This window comes from Callorhinus ursinus, unplaced genomic scaffold (assembly GCF_003265705.2).
Source record: "Callorhinus ursinus isolate GAN/ISIS: 27379988/994484 unplaced genomic scaffold, GSC_fseal_2.0 scaffold39, whole genome shotgun sequence".
Classification (NCBI taxonomy): Eukaryota; Metazoa; Chordata; class Mammalia; order Carnivora; family Otariidae; genus Callorhinus; species Callorhinus ursinus.
In genome coordinates this window covers 7012124-7028313 of record NW_027397101.1, presented here as the reverse complement: position 1 = coordinate 7028313, position 16190 = coordinate 7012124, and the positions used below count along the sequence as shown (strand labels likewise).

At 35.2% G+C, this 16190-nt stretch overlaps 1 protein-coding gene across 1 annotated transcript in view; it reads left to right on the top strand.

The window, feature by feature from the left end:
• The window catches only part of ZNF782 (zinc finger protein 782), a 64672-nt gene that overhangs the window by 43191 nt on the left and 5291 nt on the right, over nucleotides 1-16190 (top strand). Inside the window, exon 4 of the mRNA XM_073880741.1 lies at nucleotides 11844-11939. Coding sequence (XP_073736842.1) covers nucleotides 11844-11939 — 96 coding nt within the window. The remainder of the gene's footprint in view (nucleotides 1-11843; nucleotides 11940-16190) is intronic.

The window sequence follows — 16190 nt, the reverse complement described above, 5'->3', positions numbered from 1 at the left end:
ATCCAGCAAGTCTGTCATTAAGACTAGAAGGAGAGAGAAAGAATTTCCAAGACAAACAAAAACTAAAGGAGTTCATCAATACTAAACCAGCACTGCAAGATATATTAAAGGGGACCCTTTAAGCAGAAAGAGAGACCAAAAGTAACAAAGACTAGAAAGAGACAATCTACAGGAACAGCGACTTCACAGGTAATACAATGGCACTAAATTAATCTCTTTCAGTAATTTCTCTGAATGTAAATAGGCTGAATGCTCCAATCAAGACACAGGCTATCAGAATGGATTTTAAAAAAGACCCATCAATATGCTGTCTATAAGAGACTTATTTTAGATGGAAAGGCACCTCCAGATTGAAAGTGAGGGGGTGGAGAATCATTTATTATGCTAATGAACATGGAAACAACGCTGGAGTAGCCATCTTTATATCAGACAAACTAGATTTTAAACCAAAGACTATAATAAGAGATGAAGGACACTATATCATAATAAAGGGGTCTATCGAACAAGAATATCTAACAATTGTAAATATTTATGCCCCTAACATGGGAACAGCCAAACATATAGATCAATTAATAACAAACTTAAAGAAATTCATTGAGAATAATGCAATAATACTAGGGGACCTTAAAACCCCACTCATAGCCAGGGACAGATAGTCTAAGCAGAAGATCAACAACGAAACAAGGGCTTTGACACACTGGACCAGATGGACTTAACAGATATATTCCGAGCATTTCATCCTAAAGCAACAGAATACACATTCTTTTCCAGTGAACATGGAGCATTCTCCAGAATAGATCACATACTGGGTCCCAAATCAGGATTCAACTGGTACAAAGATTGAGAGCATACCATGCACATTTTTGGACCACTGTGCTATGAAACTTGAGGTCAACCACAAGAAAAAACTTGGAAAGACCATAAATACAGAGAGGTTAAAGAACATCCTACTAAAGAATGAATAGGTCAACCAGGAAATTAAAGAAGAATTAACAAATACATGGAAGCAAATGAAAATGAAAACACAATAGTCCAAACTCTTTGGGATGTATCAAAGGTGGTCTGAAGAGGAAAGTATATAGCAATACAGGCCTTGCTCAAGAAGCAAGAAAAATCTCAAATACATGACCTAACCTTCCATCTAAATGTGCTGGAAAAATAGCAAATAAAGCCTAAATCCAGCAGGAGAAGGGAAATAATAAAGATTAGAGCAGAAATCAGTGATACAGAAATTAAAAAAAAAAACAACAGTAGGACAGATCAGTGACACAAGGAGCTGGTTCTTTGAAAGAATTAACAGAAATTGATAAACCCCTAGCCAGATTTATCAAAAAGAAAAGAGAGAGACCCAAATAGATAAAATCATGAATGAAAGAGGAGAGATCACAACCAACACCAAAGAAATATGATTATAAGAGAATATTATGAGCAATTATATGCCAATAAATTAGGCAATCTGGAAGAAACGGATGCATTCCTAGAAATCTATAAACTACCAAAACTAAAACAGGAAGAAATAGAAAACCTGAACAGACACATAACCAGCAAGGAAATTAAAGCAGTAATCAAAAATCTCCCAACAAACAGCTGTCCAGAGCTGGATGGCTTCCCAGGGAATTCCACCAAATATTTAAAGAAGAATTAACAGCTATTCTTCTGAAACTTTTCCAAAAAATAGATATGAAGGGAAAACTTCCAAACTTACTCTATGAGGCCAGCATTACCCTGATCCCAAAACCAGACAAAAACCTCACTAAAAAGAATTATAGACCAATATCCCTGATGAACATGGTATAGTATAGTATATTAATAGGATTATTCACCAAGACCAAGTGAGATTTATTCCTGGGCTACAAGGGTGGTTCAACATCCACAAATCAATTAACATGATACACCACATTAATAAAAGAAAGGATAAGAACCACGTGATCCTCAGTTCAGAAAGGCATTTGACAAAATACAGCATCCTTTTTGATAAAAACTCTTAACAAAATAAGGATAGAGGGAACATACTTCAGCATCATTAAGACCATATACAAAAGACTTACAACTAATATCATCCTCAATGGGGAAAAACTGGGAGCTTTTCCCTTAAGGGCAGGAACAAAACTGGGATGTCCACTCTCGCCACTTTTGTTCAACATAGTACTAGAAGTCCTAATCTCAGCAATCAGACAACAAAAAGAAATAAAAAGCATTCAGATCAGCACAGAAGTCAAACTTTCACTCTTTGCAGACATCATGATACTCTATGTAAAAAACCCAAAAGACTCCACCAAAAAATTGCTAAAACTCATATAGGAATTCAGCAAAGTTGCAGTCTATAAAATCAACATACAGAAGTCTGTTACATTTCTATACACCAACAATGAAGCAGCAGAAAGGGAAGTCAGGGAATCAATCCCATTTACAATGTACCAAAAACTATAAGGTACCTATTAAAGAAGTGTACTCTGAAAACTACAGAATCCTTATGAAAGAAATTGAAGAAGACACAAAAAAATGGAAAAACATTCCATGCTCATGGATTGGAAGACCAAATATTGTTAAAATGTCTATGCTACCTATACACATTCAATGCAATCCCTATCGAAATAACACCAGCATTTTTCACAGACCTGGAAGAAACAATTCTAAAATTTATATGGAACCACAAAAGCCCTCAAATAGCCAATGTGATGTTGAAAAAGCAGAACAAAATTGGAGGTATAACAATTCCAAATTTCATGTTATATTACACAAAGCTGTAGTAATCAAAACAGTATGGTATAGGCAGACCAAAAAAAAAAAAATAGACACATAGATCAGTAGAACAGACAGCGAACTCAGAAATGAGTCTGCAACTACATGGTCAAACAATGTTAATGTTCAACAAAGGAGGCAAGAATATCCCATGGGAAAAAGACAGTCCTGTCAACAAATGGTTATTGGGGAAAATGGATGAATACATGCAGAAGAATGAAACTGGACCACTTTCTTACACCATACACAAAAATAAATTCAAAGTAGACAAAAGACCTAAATGTGAAGCAGGAATCCATCAAAATCCTAGAGGAGAGCAGAAGCATCAACCTCTTTGGCCTCGGCCACAGCAAGTTCTTGCTAGACATGTCTCCAGAGGCAAGGACAACAAAAGCAACAATGAACTATTGGGAGTTCATCAAGACAAAAAACTTCTGCACAACAAAGAAAACAAAGAAACTAAAAGGCAACCTATGGAATGGGAGAAGATATTTGTAAATGACATATCAGATAAAGGGCTAGTATCCAAAATCTATAAAGAACTTATCAAACTCAGTACCCAAAAAATTAAAAATCCAGTCAAAAACTGGGAAGAAGACACGAATAGGCATTTCTCCAAGAAGACATGCAAATGGCTAACAGACACATGAAAAAATGCTCAACATCACTCATCATCAGAGAAATACAATTCAAAACCACAATGAGATACCATTTCACACCGGTCAGAATGGCTAAAATTAACAACTCAGGAAAGAGTGCTGGTGAGGATATGGAGAAAGAGAAACCCTCTTGCACTGTTGGTGGGAATGCAAAGTGGTCCAGCCAATCTGGAAAACAGTATGGAGGGTCCTCAGAAAGTTAAAAATAGAACTACCCTATGACTCAGCAATTGCAGTACTAGGTATTTACCCAAAGGATACAAACATAGTGATTCAAAGGGACACATGCACTCCAGTGTTTATTGTAGCAATGTGCACAATAGCCAAAATATGGAAAGAGCCCAGATGTCCATTGACAGATGATAAAGAAGATGTGTGTGTGTGTGTGTGTTTGTGTGTGTGTGTAGTGGAATATTACTCAGCCATCAAAAACAATGAAATCTTGCCATTTGCAGTGACATGGATGGAACTATTATGTGTTATGCTAAGCAAAATAAGTCAATTAGAGAAAGACAAATACCATATGATTTCACTCATATGTGGAATTTAAGAAACAAAATAGATGAACATATGGGGAAGGGAAGGAAAAATAAAATAAAAACAAGCAAACTATAAGAGACTCTTAACTGTAGGGAACAAACAGAGTTGCAGGTGGGGGGATAGGGTAATTGGTGATGGGCATTAAAAAGGGCACTTGATGGGATGCCTGGGTGGCTCAGTTGGTTAAGCATCTGCCTTCGGCTCAGGTCTTGGTCCCAGAGTCCTGGGATTGAGTCCTGCATCGGGCTCCTTGCTCAGCAGGAATCCTGCTTCTCCCTCTGCCTGCGACTCCCCCTACTTGTGCTTGCTCTCTCTACTTATCTCTATCCCTTTGACAAATAAATAAGATCTTAAAAAAAAGGGGGACACTTGATGTAATGAGCACTGGGTGTTTCATGCAACTGATGAATCACTAAATTCTACCCCTGAAACTAATACATTATATGTTAACTAGTATTTAAATGTAAAAAGGTAAGATTGGCAGAATGAATTTTTTTTACAAATGATCAAACTGTGCTCTCTACAGGAGACAATTTAGAGCTAAAGACATAAATAAATTGAAAATGAAAGATAGAAAAAGATATACTATGCAAATAATAACCAGAAGAGGTGAGGCTATATTAATATCTAGACTATAAGAAACTGTTAAAAGAGATGAAAAAGAACATTATATATTGCTAAAAGTGTCAGTTCACCAAGAAGGCATAACGTCTGTGAACATATATGCACCTAACATCAGAGCCCAAATGCAAACATGAATATAATTGAAGGGAGAAACACACAGTTATATGGCAATAATACTCCACTTCCAACAATGGGTTGACCAACCAAAGGAAAAAGGAACTTGAAAAACACCATAAGCCAATTGAACCTAACAATGGTATAGAAGACTCCAGTCAACTACAGAACACTACATATTTTTCATATGCACGTGGTTTGTTCTCCAGTTTAGATCAAAACAAGTCTTAATACATTTTTAGAAGATTGAAATCATATGCAGTATCTGTTCCCATCACAATTAATGAAACTAAAGAATCAATAACAGAAGGAAAATGAATGTCATGAATAAATGGAAAATAAACATCATATTTTTAAACAACCAATGAGTCAAAGAAAAAAATCACAAGGGAAATTAGAAAATACCTTGACAGAATGAAAATGAAAACAGCACACAAAAACTTATGGGATGTGGTAACAGTAACACTAAGATGGGAAGTTTAGCTATAAACCTTATACCTTAAACAAGAAAAGGTATATATAACAAGAAAAAAGAGGGGCAACTGGGTGGCTGTCAGTTAAGCATCTGCCTTCGGCTCAGGTCATGATCTGGGGATCTTGGGATCTAGCCCTGCATTGGGCTCCCTGCTCAGTGGGAGTCTGCTTCTCCCTCTGCCCCTTCCCCTGCTCGTGCTCTTGTGCTCTCTCTCTCTCTCTCAAAATCTTTAAAAGAAAAAAAAAGCCCACACGAATAGAACCTCACTTTACACTAGGAGCTACAGAAAAAGAGGGCAAACTGAAAGCTAACAGATGGAACGAGACAATAGAAATGATAAAGAATAGAAAGAAGAGAAAACCAATGAAACCAAAATTGATCTTTGAAAAGATCAACAGAATTCCCAAGCCATAGCTAGATTCAGAAAAAAGGAAGGGACTCAGATTACTAAATTAGAAATGAAAGTGGAGACAGTACTACCAATTTTACAGGAATAAAAATAATTATAAGAGAACACTATGAGCAATTGTATGCCAACAAATTGATGAAAGGGACAAATTCATAGAAACACATAATCTTCCAAAACTAAATTATACAGAAATTGGAAATTGAAATAGATGTATTAGTAGTTAATACAGTTCTCCAATAAAGGAACCAAAGTTCCTTGGAGAAATGGCTGATTCTAAGGATGAGACATGAAACATACAAGGTAAGTGCAGGGAACAGAAGGAAATGCTCAAAAACCTGAATGATGGGGGTATATCAGGAACAGAGGAGCCAAACTGAAAAAGCTCCCTGTAGCCAAAACTGCCACAATTTAGGCATTAATGTAACTTAATGTATAACCCAAAGTATGAAATACCCATTAGTCCATCCTGATATGAGTAAGTGATTGAATAAGTAAATAAATGAGAGAGAATAGAAAAATCGTCAAGCAGAAGAATTCCTAATAAATTATGTAATTACTCCACCTTCAAGGAGGTGGAGCAGAATTCCCTATCCCTTTAGCAGGCTGTCCCTAGTGACTTCCTTCTAAAGAGTGCAATATGCATGGGGTTGGGGGGAGGAGTAACTTTACAGTGGAGAACCCTGGCATATACTACTTCAGCCAGGTCGTCCGGGTTATTATTAATGATAAGTCATATTGATGGAGAATGAACCTGGACCACTTTCTTACACCATACACAAAAATAAATTCAAGATGGATGAAGGACCTAAATGTGAGACAGGAAACCATCAAAATCTTAGAGAACACAGGCAGCTACCACTTTGACCTCAGCTGGAGCAACCTCTTACTAAACATGTTGCTAGAGGCAAGGGAAACAAAAGCAAAAAACTATTGGGATTTCATCAAGATCAAAAGCTTCTGCACAGCAAAGGAACCAATCAAAGACACTAAAAGGCATCCTACAGAATGGGAGAAGATATTTGCAAACAACATATTGATAAAGGATTGGTATCCAAAATCTATAAAGAACTTATCAAATTCAACACCCAAAAAACAAATAATCTAGTTAACAGATGGGCAGAAGACATGAATAGACAGTTTTCCGAAGAAGACATCCAGATGGCTAACAGACACATGAAAAAATGCTCAACATCACTCACCATCAGGGAAATACAAATCAAAACCAGAATGAGATGCCAACCTCAAACCAGTCAGAATGGCTGAAATTAACAACACTAGAAACAACAGGTGTTGGTGAGGATGCAGAGAAAGGGGAACTCTCTTGGACTGTTGGTAGGAATGCAAACTGGTGCAGTCACTCTGGAGAACAGTATGGAGGTTCCTCAAAAAGTTAAAATTAGGGGCATCTGGGTGGCTCAGTGAGTTAAGCGTCTGCCTTCAGCTCAGGTCATGATTCCAGGGTCCTGGGATTGAGCCCCATGTCAGGGTTCCTGCTCAGCAGGGGATCTGCTTCTCTCTCTCCCTCTGCCCCTCCCCCTGCTTGTGCTCTCTCTCTCTCTCTCTCGCTCTCTCACTCCAAATAAATAATAAATAAAAAAGAACTTCCTACCATCCAGCAATTGCACTACTATGTATTTACCCAAAGGATACAAAAATAGTGATTTGCTAGGGCACATGCATCAAGCTGTTTATAGCAGCATTATCAACAGTAGCCAAACTATGGAAAGAGTCCAGATGTTTATCACCTGATGAGTGGATAAAGATGTGGTATATATGTACAATGGAATATTACTCAGCCACACACAAAAAAATCTTGCTATTTGCAATGCTGTGGATGGAGCTAGAGTGCATTATGCTAAGTGAAATAAGTCATTCAGAGAAAGGCAAAATAACATATGAGTTCACTCATATGCGGAATTTGAAAAACAAAACAGATGAACATATGGGAGGGGTAAAAAGAGGGAAGCAAACTATAAGAGACTCTTAACGATAGAGATCAAACTGAGGGCTGATGGAGATATGTGGGGGTTGGACTAAATGGGTGATGGGTATTAAGTTGGGCACTTGTTATGATGAACACTGGGTGTTGTATGTAAGTGATGAACCACTGAATTCTACTTGTGAAAGCAGTATTGCACTGTATGTTAACTAACTAGAATTTAAATTAAAAGTTAAATGAAAAGAAAATTATGTCATGTTGATAGCATAAGGGATAAGGATAGCAGTCTCTTTGCTATTTTTATCCCAAAAACACATCAGACAAGTAGTCCACACTGAAGGACTTTCTGCAGTGTCTTCTAAATGTCAAGGTTATCAAAACCAAGGCAAGTCACTCATAATCCAGAGGAGTCTAAGGAGACATGATAACTAAGTGTAATGTTGTGTCCTGGATGGAATTGTGGAAGAGAGAAATGAGATTAAGGGGAAAATCTGAATATCAAAGTATGGATTTTATTTAATAATTGTCAACATTATATTATTAGTTGTGACAAAACTTCTAGTAATGTTAACAATAGGGTAAATTGGGTACAGCATATTTAGGAATTTTCCTTCCTATCCTTGCAGTTTTCCCGTGAATTTAAAGACATTCTAAAATAAAAAATTTATTTTTAAAAAAATTCAGTGCATATGCACAGCAGCAGAATGGAGAAGACAGAGAAAAAAATCATTTAACTTCATATAGAACAATAATAATGGCTTATTTGTTATTACAGAAAATAAAATAGATAATAAAAATGAACAGAATCTCAGGGGACTATGGATCTGCAACAAAATTTAACATTTTTGTCTTTGGAGTCCCATAAGGAAAGGTGGAAAAGTATTCAAAGAAATAATGGCTGAAAATTTCCCAAATTTGGCAAAAGGCATAAGCCTACATTGAAGAAGCTGGGCAAACTCCACACAGACTAAAACCAAAGGAATCTATGCCATGAATTCCATGACTTTTTTAAAGATTTTATTTCTTTATTTGAGAGAGAGAGAAGAGAGAGTGGGAGCACAGGGGGAGAAGCAGAGGGAGAGGAACAGCAGACTCCACTCTGAGTGTGGATCCCGACACGGAACTTGATCCCACAACTCTGACTTCATGACCTGAGCTAAAATCAAGAGTCAGATGCTTAACTGAGCCACCCAGGTGCCCCCATGACTTTCAAACTTAAGAAAACTAAAGACAAAAGATCTTAAAGGCAACAAGAGAAAAACTTTACCTTTTTATAAGGGAAAACCGTTTAAACAATATTTATGAAATGAACTTATTGTGGACAGGATATAGTTGGGTCATATTTTTTAACCATGGACCAGTCTTCTATAGATGGGAATTAGGTCATGTTAATAATACTGTTCAATTTTTCTTTGTCCTTAGTTACTTTTCATCTACTTGTTTTATCAGTTATTGAGACAAATGCTGTTACTGCCCAGCTGTAATTGTGGATTTGGTTATTCTTCCAGTTTTAACAGGATATGCTTTATATATTTTGAAGTAGTTTCATAAGATGAAAAAATACTTAGGATTGTTTTGTCCTCTTGATGAATTATTCCCTTCATCATTGTGCAGTATTTCTCTTTATCCCAGATAATATTCCTTTCTTTTGAATTTTATTTTGATATTAACAAAGTCACTTTCTATTTATTATGGTTGCTTGGCATCTTTTTTGTTCTTTTTATTTATAACTTACCTGTGTCTTTAATGTGGATTTCCTGTAGACATCATATATTTGGATCTGGCTTTTATATCCAATCTGTCAATTTCTGCCTTTTAATTGAAATTTACGTTTAACATTAAATGAACTATATATGACTGTGTACTATTTTTGCAATCTGTTTTTTCCCATTTTTCTGCTTTTGCTGCTTTCTTTGGATTAACTATATTTTTAATGATTTCATTACATCTGTGTACATGGTTTATAGCTGTGCCTCTCTCATGTGGTTATATGGTTACTTTAACATTTACAGCATACATCTTTAACTTAACACAATCTGCCTTCAAATATTTTTTTTACTACATTTATAAGAATTTTGTAATTGTCCATTTTTTGCCTTCCATCTTTTGTGCTGTTGTCATCTATTTTACATACATACACATATATATAATATATATGTTACAAACCTTACAGTATGTTGTTGCTGTTATTTTAAAAGATAATTTACCATTTTTTTAAAAGCTCTAAAAATGAGAAAAGTATATTTTATATTTATATTTCCAGGTTGTGGTGCTCTGTATTTCTATGCATAAATCCAAATTTCCACCTAATAGTATTTTTTTCTGTCTGAAGAATGTTTTTAGCTTCTTCTGTAATATATGTCAGTTGGTGATAAATTCAGCTTTTGTTTGTCCGAAAATGTCTTATATTTGCTAAATATAGAAGTATAGGTTGACTTTTTCCTTCCAGTACTTTAAAATTGTCACTTCATTGTCTTGTGGTTTATATAATTTCCGACAAAAAGCAGGCATTCTTTGTTCCTCTATACATATTACACCTTTTTCTAGCTACTTAAGATTTTCTCTTCATCGAATGAGATCTTGCCATTTGCAATTACATGGATGGACCTAGAGGGTATAATGTTAAGTGAAATAAGTCAATCAGAAAAAGATAATTACCATATGATTTCACTCATATTGGGATTTAAGAAACAAAACAAATGAACAGACAAAAAAAAAAGAGCAAACAAAAATAACAAACTCTTAAATGCAGAAAACAAACTAGTGGTTGCCAGAGTGGAGGCGGGTGAGGGGAACGATGAAATTGATAAAGGGGATCAAAAGTACATTTATCTTATTGAGCACTGATAATACTGATAATATATTGTTAGCTACTAGTTTTGTTGTATTATTTTAAATCTTTTGAGGCCTTTTCTGGTATGTAGTTATTTGGAATTAATTTGGTTATGTCAAGGATTGCTTTAAGCTGTGTTATGTTAGATTCAGAGCTTGCTTTAGGACTAATTTGACTCTTCTATTAAGCAATAAACATCCTTCTGGTATTCTTCCCAGTTGGCCATGAAGTATGAGATTTTTCTACCCTGTCTGGTGGCAACAGAAGCTTCCTACATCTGTGTAGGCTTTGATAATTTTTTCAGCCTCTTCTTTTTCACTGGTCTTTCCTCATCCTTGAGTATTTTTCTTACATACTTGCATAAGTTAGTACTTAGGAGACTCTTCTGCAAATCTCTAAAACTCCATATCAGTACAGCTTTTTCTTCTCTAGTATTTCATCCTTAACAATTCTAGTTGTCATGGCTTCCTTAAAATTCAGTTATGTTACTTCAACTTACTGAGTCAGCTAGGCTTTCTTGGTTCTTTTGTTCTGTGGGTTAAACTCTTCTTGGCAGTAAGTTGTGTGATAAGGGAAATTTTCAGCTTTTAATGTTTGTGGGCCCTGTTCCTGGGCTCCCAGAGAAGCTATACTTTAACATTCACTAAGACTAAAATGACTCGACAAAACAGAGCATTGGCTCTGTTTCTGCCCCGAGCACACATTGTACATCTGCTTCAATTTAAAAAAAGGAAAAAATAAAAGGAGCATTCCAAACAAAAGGTAAGAAAAACAAAACAAAAAATCTCTCCCTGGTTCCCATAAGATTAAAGTCATACAGCCTTGCATATAATAAAAACATAAGATAAAGTCTGTAACTTTCTGGAATGTCCTTCATCTTGATGATTTGCAACTCTTTGTGTCAAGAACATATATAACCCTGCACTAAATGTTCCTTCTCTGGACCACTCTCTTGCTTGTGAAGATTGTGTATCCCTGGCAGTTTTCCTAACTTGGGCTCAAAACTCTTCCTTTCTCTTTAAAATTTTTTAAAGTTTATGCTCATTTTGTATCAACATGTGATAATCATAGGACTCACTTCATTTGATTTCCTATTGTCAGGTATTCCTGTCTGCAGTGCCTGGCACTGCAGACAGAAATGACTGGAATCAACCAGTCTAAAAACCATTTTATATAGTTTGTACACTTTTTTAGATGTGTGATATGGAGAAGTACATCAGTTCCTTTTAGTCTATTATGGCCAGTTTGGAAAGTCCTTCTGAATTCTCTTCTTTAAAACACAGACGTTGAGCATTTCGGAATTTAATATCACTTAGGCTTGTGATTTGGGGGTTTCAGAAGATTGATCCTTTATAAGCACTAGAAAATATTTTTTGTGATCACTCTCCTCCCAGAAAGGTTGTAGTGAGCACCCTGAATGTGCCATTTTTGAAACTACCTTCCTTTACATTCAGAAACAGTGAAACATATGCAGCTAACTCAAGTGCCAAATTATTTCCCATTTACAGGGTACTGCTTTACAAAACCAGAACTGATCTTCACACTGGAACAAGGAGAAGATCCATGGCTATTAAAGAAAGAATTACTAAGAAAAAGCTCCCCAGGTGAGTTATTGAATACTGGCAGAAGGCATCCAAAAAATTAGATCCAAAGTGATCAGCTAAAAAAAAAACAAAAACAAAAACAAAGCGATCAGCTGGAAGTGAGCAGTTTAAAATGTTTGTCAGCACTGTCCTTTTAGAGGCTTTTACATTTTAAATTATAAAAATAATAGATCTAATAAAATGTGGAAGGGATTGTAAGCATGAGTATATTCTCATCTTTTGTTTTAATTTAATTTAATTTTATTGTGTTTTGTTAGTCACCATACTACATACAACATCATTAGTTTTTGATGTCGTAATCCATGATTCATTGTTTTGTTTTGTTTTGTTTTAAAGATTTTATTTATTTATTTGAGAGAGAGAGAGAATGAGAGACAGAGAGCACGAGAGGGAAGAGGGTCAGAGGGAGAAGCAGACTCCGTGCTGAGCAGGGAGCCCGATGTAGGACTCGATCCCGGGACTCCCGGATCATGACCTGAGCCGAAGGCAGTCGCTTAACCAACTGAGCCACCCAGGCGCCCCCATGATTCATTGTTTTTATATAACACCCAGTGCTCCATGCAGTACATGCCCTCTTTAATACCCATCACCAGGCTAACTCATCCCCCCACCCCCTCCCCTCTAGAACCCTCCGTTTGTTTCTCAGAAGCCATGGTCTCTCATGGTTCATCTCTCCCTACGATTTCCCCCCCCTTCATTTTTCCCCTCCTTCTCCTAATGTCCTCCATGCTGTTCCTTATGTTCCACAAATAAGTGAAACCATATGATAATTGACTTTCTCTGCTTGACTTATTTCACTTAGCATAATCTCCTCCAGTCCCATCCATGTTGATGTGAAAGTTGGGTATTCATCCTTTCTGATGGCTGAGTAGTATTCCATTGTATATATGGACCACATCTTCTTTATCCATTCATCTGTTGAAGGGTATCTCGGCTTTTTCCACAGTTTGGCTATTGCGGACATTGCTGCAAAGATGGGAACTAAGTATTCCATTTGAGGCTGAAAAGTTAAATAATGAATTCCATATTCTTAACAGTAAAAAGATAAAAACTAAGAAAAATTAATAAAGCTACTAAAATTGAGAATAGGCAAATTAGAAAAGAGAAAGGAACCATAATTTTTCATTATATAATAATGAGTTACTAGATGTCATCTAAATATATAGATGATTAAGCAATTACATAATAAGAAAGGATAACTACTGGAGCAAACTGCAGCCTTCCTAATTATTGGAAGTTAAATACATGTGATAGAGCAAAGATAACAGACCTCTTACTAGAAAAGTTTCTTATAAAGTTGTATAGAGTCCCCAGTAATATTATGTGTCAACTATACTTCAAATAAAAAAAAAAAAGAGTGAGTCCCCAGGACAACTACCACATACCACATTCATTGATTCTTTGTTACTCAGCATATAGTCATACTCATAGCTAAGATCTATAATGTGAAATGATTGGTACAAAGCAAAATCAGCAAAGAGAAAAGGGACAAAGTCCAGAGGAAACCAGGTGTGAGCTTCCAAGACCCCAGCAGTGAATTTTGTCTACCTGGAAAGTTTATTAGAGACTAGGTTCTTGGGAACCATCTCAAAAGCTAAGTTCACAGATGCCAGCCAAGGGCTAATCTTGCAAGTCAACCATCTAAGGGTAACAGTCTCAGGCCTGCTGTGTTAAACATTTTGCACAAAAGCTGTGCAAACATACTACATAATATATGGTAAGGTAAACATACCTGCCATATCAACTAATGTAAATGAATTAAATTCACCTATTAAGATAACATGCTATCAGATCGTATCAAAGAGATATGCCTAAAAAGTAATATATAAAGTTTGAAATATGGTCATGAATTGTTAAGCCAAAGGCATTTTAAAACTCAATATTTATTTACCTAATACTTAAGAATCAGTTCATGGCAAAAACAGATTTTAAAAAAAAGACATTTTGATAAAGCTAAAAAAGTTTTTAAAGGACATATAAAAGTTTTGAATATTAGTGTACCAAATAAATTATCAACAAAATATCACAACAAAATTATCATAAAACAAAAACTGGCAAGAGTTATAAGGAGAAGTAGGTATACATTAGATATAGACCTTAATATGCCCCTCTGATTTCATACCAGACTCAGTGGAGTCTAGAATAAGGCTCAGAAAACTAGCCCTAGGTCAGATCCTGCCTGCTGCTTTTTTTGGTACAGAAACATTTATTGGAACACACAGCCATGTTTATTTGTTTATGTATTCACACTACAAGGCAGAGTTGAGTAACATTGGTTTGAACTATGCAAACAACATAGGCTTTAACTGCTCAGGTTCTCTTCTATGTGGATTTTTTTCAATAAAAGTACAGTACTATAAATGTATTTTTCTTATGATTTTCTTTTCTGTAGCTAACTTTATTTAGAGAATACAGTATATAACACATTTAATATACAAAATGTGTTCATCAACTTTATGTTATCAGTATAGTTTCCATTCAACAGCAGGCTTTTAATAGTTAAGTTTTTGGTAATTCAGAAATTATAATGCATATTTTCAGTTGCGTTGGGGGTTGGCACCCCTAATCCCCACATTGTTCAAGGGTCAACTATAATTGCAACAGAGACCGCATGAACAGCAAAGCCCAAAACATTTACTCTCTGGCCTTTTACAGAGAGTTTCCCAACCTCTGGTCTAGACATTATAAATAGCATGTTTTATAAAATGAAACCTTTAAGTGTCTTTCAAAACTCTGTTCTGAAAACAAAGAATAAACCTCCTTTTAAATGGCCTTCAAACATTGAGATAATGTAAAAGTATTTTAGATAACAATAAATTCCACAAAGTAGAGATATTATTGTTCAATAACACTGTAAATTGCAAACAATATGAGAAAAGTTAAAATCCCTCTATCTTAAAATCAATGATGAATATATATATATCTTTCAAAAACCTATTTTATCAAAAGGTAAATCAAAATTATACAATATCCAGAAAAAGTTTTTATTGAAAAACATGTCTATTAGAACCTTTGGACTGTAGATAAAGTAGTGCAGAATTTTTAATCTCATATACAGTTGACCCTTGAACAGCACAGGTTTGAACTGCACAGATCTACTTATACATGGATTTTTTTCAGTAAATACAATAAGGGTAACAGTCTCAGGCCTGCTGTGTTAAACATTTTGCAAAACAAAATACACTGTAGGTGTATTTTCTTTTATTTTTTTAATAACATTTTCTTTTCTCTAGCTTATTTTATTGTAAAAACACAGTATATATAATACATGTAAATTACAAAATATGTGTATCAAAACTGTTTATCTTATTGTAAGGCTCTGGTCAACAGTAGGCTATTAGTAGTTAAGTTTTTGGGAAGTCAGAAGTTATACACAGATTTCCAACTCCATGGGGGGTGGTCAGCACCCCTTGACCAGTTGACCTTTGAAAAACACGGATCAAGTGTACTTTTTTTAACAAGCAAGGAAGATGTAATAAAAATAAAATAAATAATATTTATATTATATATACAATAATAAAAAATAAAAGATGTAATAAAAACTATAATGTTATAAATTATAAGGCAAAAGGTAGTCCTTGAAATAAAAGTAAATAAAATAGCTAACCTCAGCCAGAAAAAGGAAAGAAAGCACTATTACTCATTATAAGTTTGGGGACAGGTTCCTACTTCTATAATCTCATCTTGGAATATTTAGCCTATACTTTATCTCTTCTGTAAACTCTTAAGTCATTTGATGGATGTGTCAAAAGATAGTGAAATATCTGTGCCAGATACAGTTAACGTATGCTAGATACGGTTATTGAATGAGATGAGCTCCTTTTCTCACCTGGATTATGATTCCCCCCAAAAGAATGGTCTCTTTCATTCTTCTACTTTGGTATGTATTATATGGTAAGTATTTTTAATAACATTTTGGGTTGATTTCAAAACGAGATGGAGATAACTACTTCATATTGATTAATTCAGAAGACACTATTCATAAATTAATGCCCAAGTCAAATTTTTAGGATTTTTGAATCCTCAGGTGTAGATCAGCAATCGATCTGAGCCCTTGTATGTGCAGAGCTCCCTAGGTAATTCTGAAGCGCACTGCTTTTTATGGACCACTGATGTATTACAGAAGGATGCCAAGAATATCATAGTGAGGGTTTCATTTTGGAAAACTGAGCAAACCTACATAAAATATATTTCATATAATATAGATACTGTTGATTAAAAGATGAACCAGTATTTTAAGTACAACCAAGA